The sequence below is a fragment of the Columba livia genome, chromosome 7 (genome assembly GCF_036013475.1).
Source record: "Columba livia isolate bColLiv1 breed racing homer chromosome 7, bColLiv1.pat.W.v2, whole genome shotgun sequence".
Lineage (NCBI taxonomy): Eukaryota > Metazoa > Chordata > Aves > Columbiformes > Columbidae > Columba > Columba livia.
In genome coordinates this window covers 27,010,072-27,033,699 of record NC_088608.1, presented here as the reverse complement: position 1 = coordinate 27,033,699, position 23,628 = coordinate 27,010,072, and the positions used below count along the sequence as shown (strand labels likewise).

General features: G+C 38.9%; 1 protein-coding gene and 1 long non-coding RNA gene across 4 annotated transcripts in view; one reads left to right on the top strand and one right to left on the bottom strand.

The window, feature by feature from the left end:
- Positions 1-23,628, bottom strand: part of COL3A1 (collagen type III alpha 1 chain) — a 50,848-nt gene that overhangs the window by 7,192 nt on the left and 20,028 nt on the right. For 2 of the 3 annotated variants that reach the window (XM_013370663.3, XM_065069847.1), the window contains exons 4-40: positions 22,945-23,061; positions 20,750-20,821; positions 17,274-17,339; positions 16,615-16,668; positions 16,345-16,398; positions 15,549-15,602; positions 15,338-15,391; positions 14,846-14,899; positions 14,304-14,348; positions 14,050-14,103; positions 13,042-13,086; positions 12,279-12,332; positions 11,799-11,897; positions 11,627-11,671; positions 11,410-11,508; positions 10,623-10,676; positions 10,374-10,481; positions 9,144-9,197; positions 8,922-9,020; positions 8,161-8,214; positions 7,719-7,817; positions 7,493-7,546; positions 7,308-7,361; positions 6,710-6,763; positions 6,355-6,408; positions 6,113-6,157; positions 5,923-6,021; positions 5,714-5,821; positions 5,105-5,158; positions 4,051-4,104; positions 3,893-3,946; positions 3,231-3,284; positions 2,787-2,894; positions 2,521-2,574; positions 1,981-2,034; positions 492-653; positions 270-377 (exon numbers count right to left, since the gene is read on the bottom strand). In XM_013370663.3, the coding sequence (XP_013226117.2) occupies positions 270-377; positions 492-653; positions 1,981-2,034; positions 2,521-2,574; positions 2,787-2,894; positions 3,231-3,284; positions 3,893-3,946; positions 4,051-4,104; positions 5,105-5,158; positions 5,714-5,821; positions 5,923-6,021; positions 6,113-6,157; positions 6,355-6,408; positions 6,710-6,763; positions 7,308-7,361; positions 7,493-7,546; positions 7,719-7,817; positions 8,161-8,214; positions 8,922-9,020; positions 9,144-9,197; positions 10,374-10,481; positions 10,623-10,676; positions 11,410-11,508; positions 11,627-11,671; positions 11,799-11,897; positions 12,279-12,332; positions 13,042-13,086; positions 14,050-14,103; positions 14,304-14,348; positions 14,846-14,899; positions 15,338-15,391; positions 15,549-15,602; positions 16,345-16,398; positions 16,615-16,668; positions 17,274-17,339; positions 20,750-20,821; positions 22,945-23,061 (2,604 nt within the window). The remainder of the gene's footprint in view (positions 1-269; positions 378-491; positions 654-1,980; positions 2,035-2,520; positions 2,575-2,786; positions 2,895-3,230; positions 3,285-3,892; positions 3,947-4,050; positions 4,105-5,104; positions 5,159-5,713; positions 5,822-5,922; positions 6,022-6,112; positions 6,158-6,354; positions 6,409-6,709; positions 6,764-7,307; positions 7,362-7,492; positions 7,547-7,718; positions 7,818-8,160; positions 8,215-8,921; positions 9,021-9,143; positions 9,198-10,373; positions 10,482-10,622; positions 10,677-11,409; positions 11,509-11,626; positions 11,672-11,798; positions 11,898-12,278; positions 12,333-13,041; positions 13,087-14,049; positions 14,104-14,303; positions 14,349-14,845; positions 14,900-15,337; positions 15,392-15,548; positions 15,603-16,344; positions 16,399-16,614; positions 16,669-17,273; positions 17,340-20,749; positions 20,822-22,944; positions 23,062-23,628) is intronic. The other variant, XM_065069848.1, reaches the window with a different exon arrangement.
- On the top strand, positions 5,818-23,618 carry LOC135579921 (uncharacterized). Its single transcript, XR_010473898.1, has 2 exons — positions 5,818-9,244; positions 18,653-23,618. It is a non-coding gene; the product is annotated as an uncharacterized LOC135579921 (long non-coding RNA).

Sequence of the window (23,628 nt, the reverse complement as noted above, 5' to 3'; positions counted from 1 at the left end):
TGAAGCTGGTTATAGACTTCTAGATCATCTGCTCCAGGACTCTTTGTAACAGGGGTTAAAATCAACTTTGAATCCTGCAGCTGCCTGTTACCGGACATTTTAAAGCCTGCTCTTATGGATGTAAACAAAAATAACTGCACAGTGTGTTGTCTCTGGACAAAGAATACAACACATTCATTACCTTTTTGTAAAACAGAGCTATTTTTAGCAGCTGGATTACAGTTGTTGTGTTAGCTCTGGGGCTGTTGCTGCAGAGAATGCCCACTCACCTTGGCCCCTGCCATCCCGGGAGGACCACTTGGGCCACGCAGACCTGGCAAACCCGTGTTACCCCGGCCACCGACGATGCCTTGAGGACCTGGTTCACCTGGTGCCCCCTGTTTAGGAAAAGGTCAGGTCAGTCAATACTGTGGATCTTCAACATTCATCAGGTGGCTTCTTATTCTTGACAATCCCTGTCAATTAGTGTAACTGGCTGTCCATGTACTTACCCTTTCTCCTCGTGCGCCTGGTGGCCCTTTTTCACCAGGTGAGCCAGGCTCACCTCTTGTTCCAGCAGGTCCTGGACTGCCAGGAGAACCAGAGCTACCAGGGGGTCCAGGAGGCCCATCCTTGCCTGCAGGCCCCACGTTACCAGGGGGACCTGGACTGCCCTAAAAGGAATTTGAAAGAAAAGCGTGAGCTGCTGTATCTGAACCAGTAGCGCATGCTCCCTGGTGTTGATCTTTCCTCATGAAAGCCAAGCAGATGATTCACTGCCTGAAGGTAGATTTAGGATCCAACCTCTATGCACCCAAATCTGATCTGGTCTTATAAAGAGAATCCTTTCACCTACCACTTTCAAACCTGTTTTTTGTCTCCCTCCTGTCTGGACATACGGTTTGCATCATCCAACACCTGCACAGTTGGATGCCCAGTGTTTGTCATGCAGCCAACACAGGATACACATTCCTTACCCAGGGCTCTGCCACAGAAACTTGAAATAGCTGCAGACTCTAAAGCCAGATGCCTTTAAAGGGCTATCTTGGACACGTGCAGAATAAAATGTCTTTCATTAAAACTCTCAGCCAATCCATGGAAGAATTACAGTGACTTTGATAGGACCTTTAATTAAAATCCTACTTTTTATTCAGCAATATTCAAATTTGTATCTGTCTGTGACTATAAGGCAGAAAACAAACATCTCTTTATCCAAATACAAAAGTTTTCTTTATATCTCAGTTACTGTACAACAAAAGATTACTTAAAATTTTTACTTTAGAAGGGTTAAATCCATTGTATCATTTGTATTTCCTTAATTTTTAAGGAATCAAAGATCAGAATCTAATTTTGACCATGCAAATAAAAAGTAGATGCATGTTGAACTTCTCTTCACACACATAGATGTTCTATAAAATACTGGAATTAGCTGATGCATCAGCATACATTTTTATAGTGGCACACTGCAGACTGATAGCTTAAACTTCAGATGTAGCCCAGATCGTAAGAGAGGAAATTTTGCCACAAGAATCTTTCCAAACTCCTCTCTCCCAAGGTAATGAAATTTTATGCCATTCTATTCTACATGCAACTAAAAAAAATTCTCAACAGGGGTCTACAAAAATAGAACATAGCAATTCAAGGTGCTGAATTCAATATTTCTTGCATCTTAAAAGAACAAGAGCAAAGACAGGATGTCTGCCATCCAGAGAAATAAGGACCTGATCCAGGAGAAGGACTCCACTAGCTCCGATGGGCGTTGGAAAACAAATGGTAACAGAAGGAGTGTCAAGACAGCAAGTGAATGAATTGCTATTCTGTATGAAATAAGAGGAGAATAAATGCTCTTTTGCAGAATTTTTTCCCCTAAGTCGTAGTCAAAGTGCTTTTGTTTATCCTATATTCATGTCAAGGTACATATAGCTTAATATAGTGTAAGATATTAATATATGTCTAAATATATCCACAAGGTAAGAATAAAAGGGGGATAAGACAACTTACATTACTGCCAGGGGGACCAGGTAGACCACGGGCACCAGGGAAACCAGCAGCACCCTGTAAGAGATGAGATCAATACTTCTAGTTGTCATTTTCTGAAGATTAGAAAAACATGAACAAATTGATTTTTATACAGTGGCTGACTTTGAATTATATTTAGCTGTTTTGCTTAAAACATTTTTGTTTGTTTGTTTTTGTGGGTTTGTTTGTTTGTTTTGGCAAGGAAAGGTCTCACATGTTCCTCAAAGGTGAACAAGTGGACTCTGAGAAACTTGGCAAAGACATGTAAATCTAATAACTGTGTAGATAAGCCATTTTATAGCTTTGGGTCAGTGTGCCAAAAGCTATTTTGGCACCTTACTTCCACTAAAATCAATGTAGTCCAGATCACTAAACACCTCAACTTTAATTACTCATTCTGGAACACTAATTATTCTTGAACTACAGATATTGAAGTCATTGAAGGTACTATTTTTCATTCACATTGTGTTTATTGTAATAGATGGAGTTATTTATCAGTGTCTAAGTCAAAGAGATACTCACAGGACCTCCAGGAGATCCACGGTCTCCCTTTATTCCTTGGGGACCAGGTGGACCCTACATGGAAGGAAATAAGATAGAGGAAATGATTTGATAAATAGGTAAAAAATACCAGAAGCGTCATGAAGTGTCAGGCAGTTCAAATGCTTGCACTTGGGCCCAGCCATCCTGAGGGAGCTTAGTATATATAAAATTGTCAGGAACATAAACTGTGAACTGAGAACTCAAGAAACCTCTCTCTGAAGCAACAAGGAACAGCAAAAACTTACTGGTGCACCAGGACCACCTTGTGGACCTGCAGCTCCAGGGGGTCCAGCCTCTCCTCTCAGACCAGGTGGGCCTCTTTCTCCTTTCCCACCAGGTTCTCCATTTTGGCCCTGTAGAAAATTTATATTGTTATTTTACAACTCAAAAATTGCAAATGATATCACTGTAATAAGAAACACTATCCAGCTACACTTCAGTAGGGAACTTAACTATTAAATTAAATGTGAATGCAGTTGAACTCTGTTGGTCTACCAGTACAGGAAGGGAAGGATACAGACATTTTGCACTATGTGTGACCAAGTACAGAAACAGTAGTAAATTAAGCCAATTATATAAAAGGTATGTATATTAAAGGGGTTACAGCAAACCCTTCTGAGATGTGGGTGAAGTTAGAGAAACTAAAAGCTGATAATCACATTCAGTTGCTTTTAAGTATTTATACTCACTGGAGCTCCAGGGAAGCCAGCAGGTCCAGGAAGACCTTGTTCTCCTCGTTCACCCTGTAGAAAACAACACGTCAGCAATGCAAGATGTTAGAAAGATAGGCTTCACTTTACAAGTTAGGGAACACTCCCATGAATACTGCTGAAGTTTCTTTGTCTTACCAGCCTTTAGAGGAAAAAAAAAAAATCAAGCAAACAAACCAAGAGTTGGTGCTGATCTCTAAAAACAACTGCTCAGGAATTATCTGAAGATTATCTAAAGTGTGACAAACCAATCTCAGTTACACCTCTATAAACCCTTAGCAAAATCCACAGTGTTCCCTAGATTCAGCTGAGATGCAAATATGCTTGTTTTATCAATCTAAAATACAAATATAAGTATATTTTTAAAAGTTTGAATAGCTGTAAGAAGGAAATAACTGTTGCTCATGCTCCTGCCCTGACCTGTCACTGCAGCCCACCAGCCCCTTGACACTGTTATAAGCTCTGATCTTCTGAAGACCTTAGCACCTATAAATCCCAAGAGCCAACAGGAGCCAAATATGCTTATTTATTTTGGCCACAAGCCACATGTGTTCCTAGCAGAGCAGGTGCCACACTGATGTCTATACATGGCCAGAGGAGCCACGGTAAAGTTCTACTGGTAGAAAAGTGCTGTCACTTACAGGACCACCACGGGAACCCACGGGGCCTGGGGCTCCTGCCGGACCCGTCTCTCCCTGTAAGAAACAAGAATAATCACTGGGTAGTTTAATTCTTCCCGTGGGACAGCCACCAGTGTGGCTGTTCGCAGTGTCAAACATCATTACAAAGGACGCTTTACCTTATCTCCAGGTGGGCCAGCAGGACCAGGAGGACCAATGGGACCCACATTACCCTAAAAAATTAGAAAATAATGCATTTTTGTATCAAAATATGACAATGTTAATTCCTCTATTTTGATCAATAGCATTTATGTTTCAGCATAATCAGGTTGCTATAGATATTTAAATGGAAGCAAGTCTACAGTGCTGGAGTGTTGTTGCAAGTATGTTTTGGAGCGACACTGATCACACCATTTTGCAATGAGAGAAGTCTCCAATTGATTTATCCTTTTTCTTTTTTTTTTTCTTTTCCTTTTTTCCCCCACCATCTAAACCTAATCCAAAACCTCTCTCAATGATAGACAATGAAAGTTATCCTTTGCCCTAAATTTTCGTATAGATTATTGGTCCATATTTTTTCTGTAAATGTTCAAACCCTCTTCACTAGCCTCTTTTTTCTTCCTTGAGAATTTAATGCATACCTGATGGTTTGAAATACATTTTTTATATTTCTTACATCTCATACACCTGCAATTTTATATTTGTCACTACTGTCATTATTTTCATGTATATACTGCTTGCAGGTACTCAGTAAATGTATGTATATATTTCAAGTGTCTGTTTTATGTGTGTATGCTATATAGATGTATAAATATATCATATATAGTAACCTGTTGAAGTATTCTGTACGACAACACTTACTGTCATCCTGTCTTTTTGTGCTTCATTATAACCAGCATCTTCCTCATCAGTCAGCTAGATTTAGTTAGCTAGTAACATCTTCTCTATTTCTGTATCAGTGCTTTCCCTCCAAAACATTATCCCAATTAATTATAATCTTCTGCTTACAAAAAAGTCTATAGTATCTACCCAAGCAGCTGTAATCACAAAAACGAATATTAAGTCTAGTTTAGTTAACTAAACCAGATTTGCACTGCTGGATGAAATACAATGCGATTACAACTTTACCTCTCCTAGATTATATTTATTCATTGTAAGTTTACTCATGCTTTAAGTGTAGACTATGTGAAGCTAATTGATAAACTGCTAGATGTTTAAATAAAGAGTACTCACTCTCTCTCCTCTTGCACCAGGAATGCCATCAGCACCTTTGCCACCAGGTTCTCCCTAGCAAGGATGGGATGTAAAAAGCATAAGCAAAAAGCAAGCATAAAACAAGCATAAGGAGGGGAAAAAAAGGAGGATTAAAACATTACTGAGGAGAAGATCTCAAATTGAGGGTGTCTCAATAACCAGGCTTCCTTATTGTGATCATACCAAACTAAATTTGGGGATGGCATTCTCCCCAGTATTCAGCATCAGATACTGAATACTTTGATGGAAAAAACCCCAAATTGACTCCAAATGGAGTCTATGCCGAACTGTTTGCCCATGGTATGAACTGTTGTCACTGTTTATCAGCTTGATCAGAATTGTTTTAATGTATCCCTCCCCCAAGAGATGTAACACAGCAAAGTATCCAGCAATATATCAAACCAGGTGAAAAATCCTGTATCTTTTTAACATACAGGACTGATATCACACTGCTAAATCAACAATACTGCTACGCAGTCATTTCCTCTGAGATCAGGCCAAAAGTGAAAACGTGAACAAATCCAGTGCCTTATGGGAAGCAAAAACGGAGTTAGTATAAATCTGGCAGTGTGTGGGGGGGTGTGTCACCTTATCCCCTTTTGGTCCAGGACTTCCAGAAGCTCCTCTTTCTCCTGGCATTCCCTGTAAGCCAGGCAGCCCTGTGCCTCCAGGGGGTCCAGGAGGTCCAGGAGGACCCTGAAGAGTAACAGAAAAATAGTTAGAGAAAGATTAAAGAAAAATAAAAAAGAACCCAAATGATGCACATAGTAGCAGGAAATAAGCAAGTCTGTGAGTACCTTGGCACCTTCTGAGCCAGCAGGACCTGGCCCACCCCTTGTTCCAGGAGGCCCTGGAGGACCCTGTGCACCACGTTCACCTGGGACACCATTTTCACCCTGTGGCAAAGAAATGTGTTATTCTTGGTTGGCAAGCTCATAGTTTGTTAATTCCTTACTGTAATTAGAAAACTGTTGTTGTTTGATTTACCTTAGGGCCTGGGAATCCGGGTCCTCCAATATCACCTTTTGGCCCCTGTTTATGATAGAAAATGAATCTAAGTAAGTTGTCCATGCGCTTAGTGAATCTGCATTGTGGATGGCACTCTGTTTCTCTTGCCTATTAGCCCTTAAAGCAGAATTCTCTGCTCTGCAGAGTGCCGATAGCTGAGTTTGAAAATGTAATCTAATATATTTTTCATTTTTTTTTTAAAAAAAGGAAGTACTACTTACTGGTTCTCCAGGCTTTCCATTCTCTCCAGCTGGTCCTGGTCCACCAGGCAATCCCTATATGAAGAAACAGTATTATTATCTCTGTTACACAGATAAACTATGCTTTTTCCTATCTAGCAGATATTTTTGACACAAAGATGTGTAACCAACTCATCGCAATCCTTTACAAAGTAGGAGGTGCTAATTTGATAGCTAGTGGGTTTATGTGACATGATCTATTGAGCTAGCCATCTGGTTTGCAATTATGAAATACTAAGCAAGACGTTTTGTCAAGTGGTTGATTTCTCTGTGTGTTAGTTGTGTGTTAAGTCTATTAAAAACAATCAGAAACTAACAAACAGTAAGCACACAGCACCTGGAGACCAGGTGGCCCTGCTGGTCCTGGTTCTCCTCTCTCCCCAGAAGCACCCTGGAATCAAACAGAGAGGGGAAAATAAAAAGTGAGCTTGTCTGAGAACATTTCAACATATAAACACCTCCACACCACCTCTAACCTAGGTGTCTTTATCATGATCTGATGATGATGTTGCACAATCTGAAAGGCTAATATATCTTGGTGTTCTGGTATTTGCTCTTTTTGTTCCAACCATTAGATAGAATTCAGCAGACACATTTAAACTTGCTAGTAGTCTGAAATGCCAGCTCTGATAAATGCTAAAGGGAGCAATAACTGCTTCAATTTAAAAAGGTGGTAGATACCCAAGAGCTCTAAATAGACTTTTCATTTCAACTTATACCAGCTATACCTGACTCAGGTTTCTCCTAACAAAGTTTCGAGTATTAATTTATTAAAATACTGGCAAAGAAGAGCTCTTTTATTTGTCTTCAGAAAAGAAGAATTCTTTATATAATTAAAAATGTTTTCCTTCCCTAAGTACACAGTCTCTATCTGCTGATACCAGACCACCTTGGCAATAACTCATAATAGTCTTTTACAGGACCACGACACTTACAGTAGGTCCAGGAGGACCTGGGAGGCCAACATCACCGTTCTTCCCAGCAGGACCCTACAGAAAGACAAAATTATGCTATTTATTATGGGTTGATATAATTTTTAGGAGTTACAAAATTATTGTTAATTCATATTATGTCATTAGTGAAGTAATATGTAATTAAGCAGAATGTTAATTAAACTTACAGGTGTTCCAGGCGGACCACCAGGGCCTCTTTCTCCGTTCTTACCCGGTGCACCCTTACAAAAGAGAATGATCACATTTAGAATCTGAGAGATCACATGTAGAATTCCTCTTCTGCTCAATGCACCTTAAGCTTAGTTTAAAGCAGCATAATTTAAAGCTACAGCACCCGATAGTCCCACTATGGAGCAGCTGAACAGTTGAAAAAAATGGAGAAATCCCACTCACCTCATTGCCCTTTGGACCAGGGAACCCCATGACACCTGGTTGGCCACGGGGGCCCGGGGGGCCAGGTGGACCAGAGCGGCCAGATTCACCCTGACTACCCTGGGATTAAATAAAAAAAAAGGACAACATGGCATTTGTTAGGGGAAATAAAGGAATATCCATGACTTGTTAAATAGTGAGTGAGGGTGAGATCAGGCTACAGATATTGTCGCCTAAACTTATTATGTGTTTTGTATTTCAACTAAGCTTCTGTATACTCTGTATTTTAAATAGTATTAAATGACAAGATTTACAGAATGTTATTACAATGAGACAGCGTATAAAGTGCTCTGGTAATAAAAACAAAAAAAGAGACAATCTGACTGCGATAACAACCTGTCATGTAGATAATGTGGGATGAGGGTAGGAGGACTGGGCTAAAATATTTGCACAATGTACGTACTGGAGGGCCAGGTTTCCCATCGCTTCCAGGGCTTCCTGGAATTCCAGGCAAACCCTACAATGAAAGAGAAAAAGGTGTTATTCTTCAGTTTTAAATGTACAGTATTAAGTTACAATACACAAATATAAATATATAGCAACACATTTTAAATTACTTGCTTGATTTTAACCTCTTTAATGAAGATTAAAACTCCTCCCATTTCCCCCCATCTCATTAAGGAGAAAAATTGGAGAAAGCTAACAAATTACTTTGTTAGGAGTTTCTTTCTCTGAGAATCATTGGATATAATCAATGTATTGTACATTAACCAACGTGCACAAAATGGTATCCTTTCATTATTTGGGAAGAAAACTCATTTCAGATGGTAAAAATCAAGGAATGAAACAATTTTGACTAGGTACCTCTACTTAAGAAAATTTAAAGTGCATTTTAGTTAACTTGTTTTATATTTTTAAATATTATTTTTGTTATATTTTAAATCATTCATTGCCATTTCCAGTAAAATCTTTCTTAGCTGCAGTCAGGCTGACTTTTGAATTTCAATGCATTTGTTGTCAGCAGTTGCTAATTTTTAGTATAGCTCACAGAATGTTGTTACATTCTGTATATACTACGCAACAGGTTATTTGAGACATGAATGTATGTATGCACTCAAAGGAATTAAGATTGCATTTTTCTAATTGGACTCCTGTATGGTCTCAGCTCAGATGAGGCATCTGTAATAGAGTTTATCTCCGTTTCTTGGAGATGTCCCGTCTTACTCTCATTCCAGGAAGCCCTGGGCCTCCATCTTGTCCACGCTCTCCTGCGGGTCCACTGGGGCCAGGAGGACCTGGGCTGCCACGTTCACCAGCAGGACCCTACAAACGAGATGTTGCAACTCACAGCAAGGAAATCGGCATCAGACTGAATCTGAAATTTTCCACTCAAATTCACATGGGTTCTCCAGAAGTTTGGGTTTTTTTCTAGAGGAAGACTTCTACCTTTTCACCTGGAAGTCCATTGCTACCGGGTAGGCCACGGAAACCGGGGGAGCCCTGCCGAATAAAAGAACAAAATATGGATCATAGGCAATAGGACTCAGGTAATGGCAACTATTTACCATTAGACATGTTATTATGAAAACTAGTGAAAGAAATAGATGGAAATGACATTTCACTGTGGCAAGAAAATCTACAGAATTATTTTCTCTTTGGATACAACTCTCCTTCTGAAATCATAGTCTATCCTCCATTATTTTTAACTGGCCCAGCATTGGTTACTTGTTTCATGAGTTTTCCAAATTTGTGTAAAAAATAATCCATTCAGTCTTGAACAATTATTTTCTTCTAATTCAATACTGAAAAGAGGTTTATTGTTATAATATTTATATTTACTACTATCTTCATTGCTTACAAGAAATTTGAATTATAAAATTAAATTTGCAGCCCCATTTATATATGTAATATGCTGAATAAGTTCACTTCGCATCTTGGGTTTCCTCATAGCTTCAGCAAACACTCCAATCAGTAGGTGTTACAAACAGATCAGCACAATTTCCTTTGCTTCAGATGGGATAATGAATTTAAATTTTTAAGGGTATTGCTATTTATTTTGTTGAATAAATAGCTCAGGAGTTCCTTTGTGAGAAGGCTCTTTGGAAAATTATCGAATCTACTAGCCAAAAAACCTGTTGGCAATAAAGATATCATAACATAGAAGACATCCTCACAATATAGTTTTTTATTGACATTTAAGATCTGTTGACAATGAAGATGTTAACATAAAGACATATCCTGAATGTAGAAGAATTTGCATTAATTTCACTTTCCAGAGCTGAAATGTTGTGATTGTTCATTTTTGTTAACTGAGAAATTTGTATTTATTTTTTTTTCCTGTGTAGTTCTCACATTTTGTGGTTGCTTTTCAGCACAAATCTTTTGATACCACTTCCTGGAATATAAAATCACTGTTTCTTCAATATCAAATAAAGAAACTAATATCAAAGAAACTAATATCAAATAAAGAAACTAAGATAGAGCCAAGTGCTACAATTCAGATAAGGAACTAGATAAGCCTCTTCCCCAGTTTCGTAACCCAGTTTCACTTCTGGAATTTGGTGAGAACTGGTATGTAGCCAAATTTCTCCTTGAAACATTTTGAACACCAGCTTCTGCTGTGTCTGTGTGAACTCAGAATGTGCCCTGTGTGCATGGCAACCCCCAGCAGCTTACCCTCTCTCCAGGTGTACCAGGGGTACCGTTCTGGCCGGGTTCGCCGTTTGCACCTCTTTTGCCTTCCTCACCAGGAGGTCCAGGAGCACCCGGGGTGCCATTTTCACCCTGGCAACAACAACAAAAAAGCCCAGCTATGAAGTTAGAAGTCTCAAAAAAAAACCCAGAACACCAAGTGTTGCATGGGAAATGATTCAGGGTTCTGACTTCCTTGGAAGAAGTTTCCAAACGCATTTTAAAATCACTTACACGCTCGCCTTTTGGGCCTGGTTCTCCTTTTGCACCGTCCTTGCCAGGTTCTCCCTAAACAGGAGAAAATCCCGTTAAAACTATGGATTGCAACAGGGTATTATACTAGAGCTACTAGATGTACTAAACCACCAAGAACTAGACACGGTATCTTTCCAATTATTGACTAATTTTTATTACTTGACATTCTGCAAAGGAATTAGCATTAGTTGAGCTGGGATGTGGAATGCATGGGCCTCCTTAAAAATCCAGTCAGGGCAACAAGTGATACAATCTTAAACACCACTGAGTAAAATTTTATGTCTGTTTTTGAGCTATTTCAGACATCATTAAGACTTTTACTTGAAGTCCCCGAGTATTTTCTCTGACAAAGAGCTACATGTGGTGTAAGGCTGTCAGGAAAGAGCCTGCTGGGGTGAATGACAGTGTAAGAGTAGTGGACTCTCGACTCAGCCCATGGGAATTGAAACAGGTGAAATTAGGATTTTTGAATCAACGGATTTCGTCTAACGTAGCCATTTTAGACAAGCCTTTTTTTTATTGTGTGTTTCAGAATTGATAATTTGGGAAAGCAAATATTATATTTCTGTATAATTTTTACTTACAGGAATATAGAAATGTATGAAAGAAATACCTATTTATAAGAAATAAGTTCCTATTGTTATTAGAAAATAATTTATTAGACCATCTCAAGTTAATAGGACAAATTCAGTTTTTTAAAAAATTATATCAGAACTGCTTCCACCGTACTTTTGTACAAATAGTGTAATGAAAATTAGTAACTCACTGGAGAGCCTCTTGCTCCAGGGTTTCCACTTGTACCTGGAGGACCAGGAAGACCGCGGCCTCCTGGCAGACCAGGAGCTCCGGGAATACCAGCAGGTCCCTGTAGAGAGTGACACCAGGTGGGGATGAGGACAGCACGGCGTTGTTGGACTGCCCAGTCCAAACAGTACCCTCACCAACATGGTGCAGCAGAAGACAGTGACAGGAAAGGTACCTACCATTTCACCCTTGTTGCCAGGGCTTCCAGCTCTTCCAGGAGGGCCCTGAAAAATATAAATGTATAAATTGCCGTTGCTGCTAACCTAGGACTAAACCAAATGATGTGCAGGGCTTTGTGAAGGGCAGGTGGCACAACACTTCCCAGTTCTAACGTGGTATATGTGTATGTACCTGAGGCCCAGGTGGCCCAGCATGACCCTGAGGGCCAGGTTCTCCTCTCTCTCCAGGACTGCCACTAGACCCAGCAGGACCAGGAGGACCAGCTTCACCCTACAGAAAAACAGTAAAGGGTGAAAATTAATGGATTTTAGCCTTGTCTCCATGGCAATCAGTATGAACTTCACAGCTTGTTCCTCTACTGTGGCATCTTTGTGTGATATGGGAAGAAGGTTATCACCACCACCATTACCACTGAGTGCAAGAGCCAAATCAGCTTGGTCTACCACTTTATGGTGTTTTTGGGGGGGATATTAATGAAAGTGGTGAGGATAGAGTTTGTATTGTGCTGCGTATGAAAGCAAATCAGTTCTTGCAAACAGTGTAATAGCAGCCAGAAAATGGAGGATTAATAAAATAAAGATGTATAGTTACATTAGGTGGCTAACTAGAGAAAGGACCGCATCTTGTATTAATATGCGTCTAGATGAATACCTTAAAACCTGGAGAGCCTGGAAATCCTGCAGTTCCAGGAGGACCCGGGGGACCCTTAAAAGTGAAAGAAATACTATTAGTGCAAAAGGTAAAAGCCATATGGAATTAATCTTAAGTTTTTAAAAAGTGCCCGATTATGAGATTTTTCTCTGAGTAAGGAAACACCTGGCAAAATAGCAAATATAAATCATGATGTAAAAGATGAAATTTGGCTAGTCCTAAAATATTGCACCTACATCTTAATTACCCTTACTTTTACAAGTTCAGTTAAATTTCTGTATTGTAAATTCAAAAAACATGAAAGCTATCATTAAAGAGGTTAAGATATAAAAACTGTTTGAAATTTGTTGTAATTATAAAAAAGGCGTGGGACAAAAAAAAAAGCCAATATAGCTGTTACACATTGAAGCTGACATGGTCACATTTCTAGGCAGATGGAAAATAAAAATTTTTGCCCAGCTCAGACAACTAAATAATGTATTTGATAACACCATTCAAAAGTTGATCTGCATAGAGAACAGCAATTGTATCCATCAGTATGTTATCTGAGAATAATCTGGGTTTGGATTTAGGCATTTCCTGATTTACAGTGTTAAAGCTCTCTTATTGCACTGTATGTTTCAAATATTTCAACTAGCACGGCTATGAAACATAATTAAATAAAATGCTCCTTCTTGAGTTTGCCAGTACTGCAGAACATGGGCTAGAAGTAACTAGACCTGAGAAACACGAATACTTAAAGTCAAACATCTGTAAGTCTTACAGGTGGGCCTGCTGCTCCTGGAGATCCGTCTTTGCCACTGGCACCCTACAGAAAGAAGAAGAGAGGTGTTGGGTATGGAGCACCACCCTGCACACAGAACCCACATGCTTTAGTGTGCATGACTCACAGACCATCTTTTTGTGTCCATACATTCCTACTTAGCTGACCAAGACCCAAGTATTCCTCAACTGTGAAATTCTAAAATAATAATTAAATGTTTTGTGAAGGAATATCCAACATTTTATGTGACTTGCACTGTAATGATTAGACAGCAAGATGTAAAAATGTATTCTTATTACATTTCTTAAGGAAATAACAGTTACAAAGCATCATCTGCGTGGACAGTTAAGTAAGATTGCAATAGCTGTATATTTCAAAGTAACAGCTCTAATTCACATGAAAGACTAAAATTTCACTCCAAAACCCTAACAAACAGTGTTATGGTTTAAATCCTGTTGCCTGTCTTGTAGACATACTATATCAGGTCTGCTCCTCAGGTTATACAGTGTTTGTATGGACAAGTTGCTGGTTATTACACTTCAGTGGTGTGTCACTGATTGTGTTGTGTACTATGAGCTACGATTTCCTTCAGAGCAAAGAACGCACCCCCTAATCTCAGTCAAAGAGTAAGTTTATAGTTTTCCTGCAAGTTCCTTCTGAGATTGCAGTTTTCCCACTCTCTGCCTTCCGCTGCTGCCCTTTGCTTCCACTCCTCCTCCTTATTCCTGTTGGGTGAACCTGAGCTTATGCTGCAATACTGAACTATGTGTGATCTATCCATTTAAAAAAGGAAATAAAAAATACGATGGTGAACATGTGAGTTAGAAGTGTTACATCTTTAATTGGGGACTCAAAAGTTTTCATGTATGATTTTACAGGTGCTGTATAGTTTTCTAATCCTTTGCATTAAAACTGTTTAAAGGTAAATCTAGGTAGCAAGGAATTCTCAACATATTCAAACAAAATATGTGCTGTTTCTGGTTAGGAACAAGAGCTGCAATTACTTACAGGGCCACCAGGATTCCCAGGTCTTCCTCTTTCACCAGCTGGACCTCTTGGTCCCTAGAAAACATAAGAAAACAAGTCTGTTAAATAGTTCCTGAAATAATATGTCTGAGCAAAGAGCCATTGCTCTTATTTGCATCTCTATCATTCAGTGCATACAGTGGGGTAATTAAAGTTAAAAGAAAGATGAGTAACTCAGTTAACTGCAAAGTGCCATTGGCACTTCCATTCAAATACTACAGGATACACATATTTACCGGTTGGCCTGGTGCTCCGTTTGCTCCAGGAAGACCAGTTTCACCCTGTTATGGAAGGAAAACACCAATGATAGAATGAACTTTGGTGCAAACATTTTTTGTTTATTCAAGGGGGAGAGACATTAAACGAGACAGCCCAATCCATTGTCCCTTTCTGAGTGGTGCTGAGCGTCCTCAGCATGAACCGAAGCCTGTGAGGTCTGAGAAATCTAAACAAGTGCCAGAACAAAACACTTAAACAGAAAAAAAAAACCATCAGGAAGACTTGGTCCTTTAACATTATGCAATAAAGTCAGATGACCCAGTCATGTCCTTTCACTTTGGATTCTCATCTTTATTACAGCTGGAAAATTAGGACATGATGGGGTTCAGAAAGCCTAACTCCTTTGGCATGATTCTCATTCTTTTCATGGAGATATTAAATGGGTTTCCTTAATGTTTAATGGATTTTTATAATTGCATAATATGCAAAGCATAGCTATATAGCAAATGATGGAGGGTATTACTCCACCTATTACAAATATGACACTACAGATTTTTACCTTTGGACCAGGAGCTCCACTGTCACCTCTGGCACCATCTTTTCCATCAAAACCCTGTGAGAAAGGAAAACCATTTCTGTGAAAATTATTCATCTTGGGTTCTGGAAAAATTGATTCCTCTAGGCAGAATATTAACTCATAAAAAACCTCATATAAAGGGGCATATTTTTAATAATGAGTGCTACGAGCTATTGGAACACCTTTTGAAAGAAAATTCTGTATCCTCCATCTCTCCGTGGCTATTAGTTAAGAGCGGATGCTTTTCTGAAAAGCACGCTTCAGCCCAGCATTTGGGATGGAGCTCTACAATTGCGGAAACTAGATTAAATTTAACAGTCTTTGTTACGGAAGGTCAGATTACATCTTCCAGAAATTGGCCTTTAATTTGATTATTCAGTCTCTTTAGCTGGGAACTGAAAGAGCACAACAGGGCAACACCATAATTTGAGTAGAGTAACAGACCCAGCTATACTCAATATGCTCAATACTTACTCGTTGACCTTTCATCCCAGGCATCCCAGGCATTCCAGGGTGTCCCTTGTGACCCTAAACACACAAATATAGAAAGATGAATAAATCCCATACTCACTGTATGAAGAGCACAAGCCAATGTTCATTGCGTGTTACATTCATTTGACTAACTCAAAATGGGAAAACATAACCTTTGATTAGAAGACCATTGTTACTGGGGACTTTTCCATACCGGTAATCCAGGGATTCCACGGTCTCCATTTCTGCCTGGTCTTCCTGGTTCTCCCTATTGAAAGAAATAATTTATTTTTTTTTCACTGCTTTGCCACTGCTTCAGTTACTGACAAAGAACCAGTCCTAGTAGATCAAGGTGAGTCAGAAAAAGCAGGTAAAGCTTTCACCAGAGACAGCAGGAAAAATTATAGCAAGGTGATGGCTCATTATATGACCACCTTCCAAAAAACAGCTGCCAGAATTTTGCACAAGATTTTGTTTAACATTTCAAGCCAACTTTTAGGAAGAGGTCATCACAGAAAAATTATTTTTCATGGTGAAACACTCAAAATGGACAAAAACTTTAGCTGCTTGTCTCAGCTTGTACTATACCTATTCAGGATTCCCAGCTGTGACACAAAAGACACTTAACTCTTAGAGCAAGATTTTAAGGGAGCAGACAGCTAGCACTATTGTCTGCTTTTCTTTAAAACTGCTAATTTCTTTTGCACCAGATCAAAATAGCATATTTTATGCTTATTTTTTGTTGTTGTTCTTGAGGGTTTTTTGTTTGTTTGTTTTTAATTGTGTCTAGCCAATCGCCTGCAGAAATTGAAACTTTTTTGGAACAGACATTTATAGCTAAGGTAAGCCAAATCTAGTTTCGTACAGTCATGTTGTTAGATCGAGAAACAGGGCGATGTTAAAAATTCTTAAATGCAATGGTATCAATGTGCTCTGCTGTCTTACCATTTAATTAACTTTCTTTCTTCCTTCCCATCTATTAATCACTGGATGAATAATAGTGAACTTACGTCTTTTCCTGGTGGACCAACTGGGCCTATCATTCCAACAGGGCCTGGAGGTCCCTGTAGAAAAATAATTACTATTAAGTATGATAAAAATACTAAGACTCTTCAAATTAAAAATGCATTTGGTGTCATAAAATACTTGTATATTTGACATACATGATAGTAAAAAACCAGAATGAACTGTACGATTTCAATTCACTCCAGTGATGACACAGATTCATGCTTGTAAGGTCATGCCTTTAACATATATAGTGACAGGCAATGTATACGTACAGGAGGGCCAGGTTGTCCTGGTTCTCCAGGGGAACCTTGGTATCCAGCAGAGCCCTATAATGCAGCAAAAGAAGAAGTAAGATTTGAACAAGCATCATTCCATGGTGCTACTCTGGTTTATAATAATTGCATAATCATAAGGAAAATGGCAGTCAGAACTGCCACCAAACAACAAAAGGTCATATTAGCAAAACCAAGCAGAATATGTCTCCATGAAAACAGAATTAAATCTGCTCCTCTAAAAGGAGATGTACATAAAAAAACTCAAGGCCCTGTATATTCACTGAATGTGTATTAGGCTTCCCACTTTTCTTTATCTCCACTTAAAATTCTGTATGAATAAATCTTCGGGACTGCTGACAGAGGATGCGAGGCAGTGGCATGTCTTAAGACAACCTTAGCTGACACCCCACAGAGCTGCACAAAGCTCAGTGAACACGTGGCCTTAAGCAAGCACAGTATATGGCACTCAGCCATTGGGTCCTGGTGGTGCACAGATGGTCCAACCCTATTAACAGAAGATCACATTTATCCACAAAATTCTTCAGCATAGTATCTAGATTTATCAGTTGAAAATGTGCCTAATATTTATGACAGAGAAAAGGAGAAGTTCATATAAAAGAATATGAGATGATAATGAAAAGACTAATTTTACTTACAGGGGGACCTGCATGACCAGGTGGGCCAGGAGGGCCACTGGGGCCAGGGGGTCCTGGAAAGCCAGCCTGTAGTGCAGATTAAAGAACAGTCATCATATTAATGTAATATAGCTGTGAAGCTTAATGTAGTTGTAATAGTCACCAATAACTCTGAAAGAAATTTTTACGTTTTAGTACAGAGAAAAATCCACAGTGACGCGCACTTCGTGCAGTTAAAAAGCAGCAGCAGTATATATACATTGCTAAATACGTTGCCTGGTACCTACAGTCCCTTCAGAAAAGGGATCACTGGGTTTCTCTTTGCAGCCTTAGCTAATATAGTCCACAAGATATTTTCAAAGCTGTAATTTTTCTTTTGATTCACTATTCCCCTTCTCTAGACCTCCAGGAAGATGCTCATGGCTCATCTCTTTAGCTACCTAAACTGGAAGAACAGATAACTGGAATTCTTAATTTGTTAAAACAAGTAAATGAGCTTCAGCTTCTCTGCCATGTGACTGAGCTTTATTACATCTTCAGGGGTGGAGCCAAAGCGTACTAACAAACTTACTTGCTAGTCTATTGATGCCAGATTTTGCTTTTTAAAACCAATTTTAAAATTTCTCACCTGCATTCAGAAGTTACTTTACATACACAAACTATAGAAGAACTTTATATGATAAACTGTTTATGACCCTAGACTTCTTAGGACTTACAGGTATAGTGAATTAAGGCCATATTTTTGTTATTGTCAGTAAGGCAAGGGTTTTCACCAGTGAACTGAACTTTAACAGTACTAAGCCATAATAAATAAATAATATCTGGACTAACCAAAGGATCATAGGTCCATATATATATATGGTTTTACTCAAATCAGTAATACTGTTCCTTATTTTAACTGGTAAAAAAAGGGATTAAGATATTACTAAGGACATTGTCTATTTGGGAAGAGTGCTGATATTTCTGCTTTGTGTAGCAACAACTACAAAAACATTTGATATGGCGAACCAGAAAATATTTGAAAATTAGCACAGTGGTTTACTGCAGGTGTATGTCATTCCTTAAAAAAAATCTTTTGTTAAATTAAACACTTCATGGCTTTGATAAAGGCAAAACAACTGAAGCATATGAATTACATGAAAAACACCATGTACTGCAGTACTGACATTCTATTACATACCTTAATATTGCACATAATGTATTTCATAGGTTATTGTCATATTGTGTCAGAATAGGTCATGTATTATGTGCTACGTGAACCTAACTTACTATACAAGATAAATACCATGACTATACTGTACTAGTATACTACTATACTACCAATATACTATGTCAATATTAGTTCACAGATTGTCTTTTGTCTGCAAAAGAGAATCACTGCAATATTTGCTATTTTCTAGGACAAGAAGTACAGCAAGTGGCAGAGCAGCCAGTGCCTGGGGAAATCGGGTTGCCTTCAGTGTGTGACTACAACAAGCCATCTCTTGCTGCTAAGTGTTAGAACTCTTTGGTAGAAAATAACTCTGGATTCAACATGAACTGGAGCCATCAACTCATCAATTGCAATCAATTGAGAAGATGCATGGCTATAAACCAACAACATGTTATTTTTTTCAAGGTGAACACTGAGGAGATAAACCAATAGTTAGGTATGAGATTTGCTTGCTGCCAGCATCTCCAGACTGTGAACAAATGAGCAGATTTTACTCAGAGTATGTGCAGTGGTGGAAAGAGACAAAGACAATATGTGAAGGTTATATGAGCAAGTGAAGATAAATGATAAACTGTGACATAGAGTACAACATCAGTCTACAAGCAGTGAAAAGCAGCTGGGAAGACAGGAATGAAGAGATGTGTGACTGAGGAAATACCAGGCATGGCCACCACCCAGAGACAAATGTTGGTGCTGTAGCTAGGATTTTTTATTTTATTACTCTTCCAAATTATTTCAAATTGACAAATAAATTAATCTGTGTAATGTTAGTGATGAATATTATTTAGTTCTAGCAGGTTTAGTCAAATCTGTCTATAACTACTCTGTTACTGGCTTTGCAGTCATGCATTGCATGATGCAATATAAAAGAGTGTATGACCTAGAAGTATACAGACAATTCTGGCTGAAGACAGTCTAGGGCACATGTTTAAATTGTTATTTTTTTAACCCAAATCAAAAAATCAGAGCACCAGGGATCACTAAGCACCTCAGGAAAAATGCCAAAATAGAGGGGAGTAATGATGCTTGTTAGATGAAAGGTGTTTCAGTCATCTGCCTGGTTCAGCACATCCCATATTAAGACACCAAGTAGCAAAATGTAGATGATATGATAAGCTGTGGGCAAAACTGTGAGGAGCTGCAAACAAGTAAATGAATAAACAAATTCAAAACCAGATGGATGATCACATTAGCAAATGAACAAGGTAGAAATAAATGGATGAAAATAAAGGTGAGAAAATAATGAACTATATTTCAGGAAAAACAGCTGTCATGATTAGTAAAATTTGTTTCACAAGATGATCTGATGGATCCCTGAGAAATAACATGTTTGCTTGGAGCTGCCTTGATATGTTACAACATGTGATACTCAAACCTTGTTATGCAGCACTGGACTGAAAATAATCGTTATGCTTCATGAAGCAGCAGCCAATTTCAAATAATAGCAATTCACCAAATCCTCTGTATAGCAGAGTGCCTGATTCAAGAACACTGCATGTGGTGAACATCTCTAAATCCTAGGGCCTAAAAGGAAAATCATGAGGTGCAACATTGGAGTTTATTTTATATGGGAAGCATAGCTCATGCATAACTCTTTCAGGCAATCCATGCATTATCTCACTAAAAAAACCTGTAAAAAGCTTGGGCCAGGCCTAGTGGGCAAACACAGCATCCTTAGTGCACAGTCTGAACAGCTGTGGGTAAAAAAAGTGGTAATCGTAAAAAGAAAAGGTGAAAACCTCTTGACTGTTTCTGGGATGAAAAAGAGATTATAAGAAAGTTTTACTTGTTATCAGTCAAATTTGAGGTGTGGGAAAGTAAACAAGTCTGCAGTATCATACTAAGTAAAGACAGAATGTTGCTGAATGGGTAAAGGGAGATTAGGGACAGTGCAAGAGGTAAAAATGTGGTGGAAAGGAGGGAAGCAATTAGTAGAAGAATACCAAAGCAGGTACATGAGAAGGGTATGCAAGAGAGAAAGCGAGAAATGTTTAGGCAGCATATGAAAGTGAACCAGCAAGAGATTAGGAAAAAGGAGGTAAGATAAGGAAAAAAAAGAATGAGAAAAGGCAAACTCTCCAGATAATCTATTGTTACTTTCTAGTATGATACTGCCAAGCAAAGTGCTGCCTTACATGGCATTCCACTTTCAGGCAACAATTAAATTAAAACTTATGTTGTTAAATTCAAATCAGGATACATACACATCCAAGGTATAATCTATGAGTAGAAAATTTCTTAAGAAAGAAAAAAAAAGGACAGAAAAAAGACTATATCATCTTACAATGGGCTGTTGGTAACCGATACCAGCTGAACCAGCCTTCACATCATAGGAGTCATACTGTGGAGAAAAACTCTGCAAAAGAAATAGAGAAAAACAGGAAAAAAAAAAAAAAGAAAAAGAAGAAAAAAGGTGATTGCTACAAATCAAATAAGACTTTCCTTACACTGGTATTGCAAATGTACGGAAATAACTCATTTGTATCTATTGAGTAGTACTTTTTTGACATATAGCTGCCATGTATTTAAAGCATCCATAAAAGAAGCCCAGCCAATATCTTTCTTTTGTGGTCATGGTACTGTCAGCTCCCTATACTGTGCTCATCCGGTTTTCATCTTGACAGCTGGGCCTCAGCTGAGGCAAAAATTACCATTCTCTCTTCCCTTATTCTTGTTTGACTCCTCTTAAGTTTTTTTTTTTCTTTTTCCATTTTATTTCAGTCTCTTTTCTGTTGGACTTTGTTGTCACTCAGTGAAGTTGATGAAATATTTTCTTTGCACTAAAGAATGCAATATTTTATTATTATTTTCCCAATTTCTTTTACCTCTGAGTAATGAATGTCTCATTCAGAGTATTTTGTAGCAAAAAAACCCAAAACTTACCTACCTATGTGTCTGTGCTTCCCTGAATTACAAATGATTTTTTTTTTTTTTTTTTACTATTTTTTTTCCCATGCAAGAACTCGCACATCTCAGAAAACTGGATTTTAGACTTTTTTCCTAATGGTATTTTCCATCTTTTCTTCCTTCTCTTTCACTATGTCACTCTGAAGAATTCAAACACAGTCATCACTTTTGAACCCAAACAGCCAAGCCTCAATGCCTTTGACAATTTGTCTTGAAACAAGTGGAAGCTCAGTCCAAGGCATGTAGTTAAAATATGGCCTGTGTGACTTTCTGAGAGCAGATAACATCTTTGACAGACGCATTTACATAAAATGATGTTTAAAAAAAAAATCACTATAAATTCTACAGTCAGTTCTGCAAGGAACTCCCTCTTAATTGGCACATGTTGATTTTATTATGCACACATTAGCCAGCTTAGTTGAATAATACGGCATTAATGCATCTCATCTGTAAATGGCACAGAGGTGGCTGAGCAGGAAAGGTTGAACACTTGAGGTCTTCTGCTGGTAACCCAGACCACTGTGGACTCACCTCCTTTGCTGCCCAGGCACCAGACGACTCCTGTGCTACTGATCATAACCCTCTCCTCAACATTCAGCAGCACGTTTTTGATACAGCATTTGAGTGGGTGACTAATTCAGCCTGTCATCCTCCACTGTGTCTGCATCTGCCAACCTAAAGCCAGTAGCTCTCGGTAAGTTATTGTGATGTCTACTGAAACTGGTTAACTGATCCATGGACACCCCTCCCAGAAGCTCTGTGCTTCAGATGCAATCCTTTCAGAATTAAATAAAACCAACACATCTTTCCTCAGTTTTTGGCTTACCTGGGAGTGGGAATCATACATAGAAGCTATAAACACTGGCCTGTGTTCAAAAGTGCCAATTGTTTTAACATTAAATTTTTAACAGTTTTGTGCTAAAGCAATCCCACCTTGTAAAGCCGGGCTTACTCGGTTCCATGGGAGACAATGCTGTCTCTTAATGAAGTGCCAGCTGTGGCTCAGAACCCTTAACAAATCCAACTGCACAGAAACTTTAGTAAAAGATTAGCTCTTTCAGAGTCTGCCCAACTCTTCAGAAGAGAATTCAGGATTCAGTGGGTCAGAAATGAAGAGGGAACATGACGAAGAGCACTTACACAGAACTTCCTGCAAGCAGTGGACCTGTGTTTTGGTCTAGTCTCCTGAGAATGTTTCCTTATTAAACATACATTGGATAAAGTATAGGAAAGTGAGAGAGTTCTTTATTCAGTAAGCTTGAGGGGATGCACCTCCTCCTATACATTTTCTGTCTGGTCAGATTATTTCTGAGTTAAGTCCTTCATCAGATCTGGCTCCAAAAGTTTTAAAAGGCAGAGAGTTAACTGCACTTCAGCCGAATTTTGTGGACGAACCCCCAAAACAGCAAAAAAAAAAAACAACCTACCACACAGCTGTGTTTTTCAAAGGCACAAATGAGAGACAGATGCCACTGAAAGCAAGGGCTGTGTGAAGGTGCAGGGGACAGTTGCCCACAGTACCGCTTTGTATGTGTAGGAACAAGGTAGAAGCTGAATGTAATGATAACTTACACCTCCGCTTATACTGGGACATGACTGGCAGATCCCGGGGGGTCCAGGGGCTCCAGGACTCCCTGGCTGTCCTGGAGGGCCAGGGGGACCACTTCTGCCTGGAACCCCAGGAGAACCCTGCAAAGACACAAACAGAGCAGATACAGATGTCAGCATTTGCCTCCAGCTGCAAGGGCATCACAGGACAAATCCTTCCATTCTTAATGACATCTGTGCAATGGTGGTGGGAAACCTGCTCTATTAAACATAAGACCACAACTGAACATTCTGGAAAGACACAGACAGAATTCACACACGGAAACACTTCTGAGTTGCTGGAGCCTTCTTGCACTGATATTTGAGCAAACACACTAGAAATATTAAACAGGTCAATTCCTGAATCTAAAATTCATGCTGCTAGTGGAGACCAGAGATATTCATTTTTTTTCCTACTTGGAAGAAATATAAGAAAAAACCCAAAATGTAATACAGTTTGGACTAAACTTTCTGTTTTTCCAATTTAAATTTTTGAGAGTTTTGTTGAAGCCAAAGGGCTGCTTCAGAACAACTATATGGCATAGTCTTGCAAATAGTGCAGACATCAATGAAAGCTGGGTATCTCAGCAGCTTGAATGGGGTATACAGCACAGTGGGAATTGGCTCTTGATTTTGTTAGCTTCCTTGGGAAATAAAAAGACAGTTGCA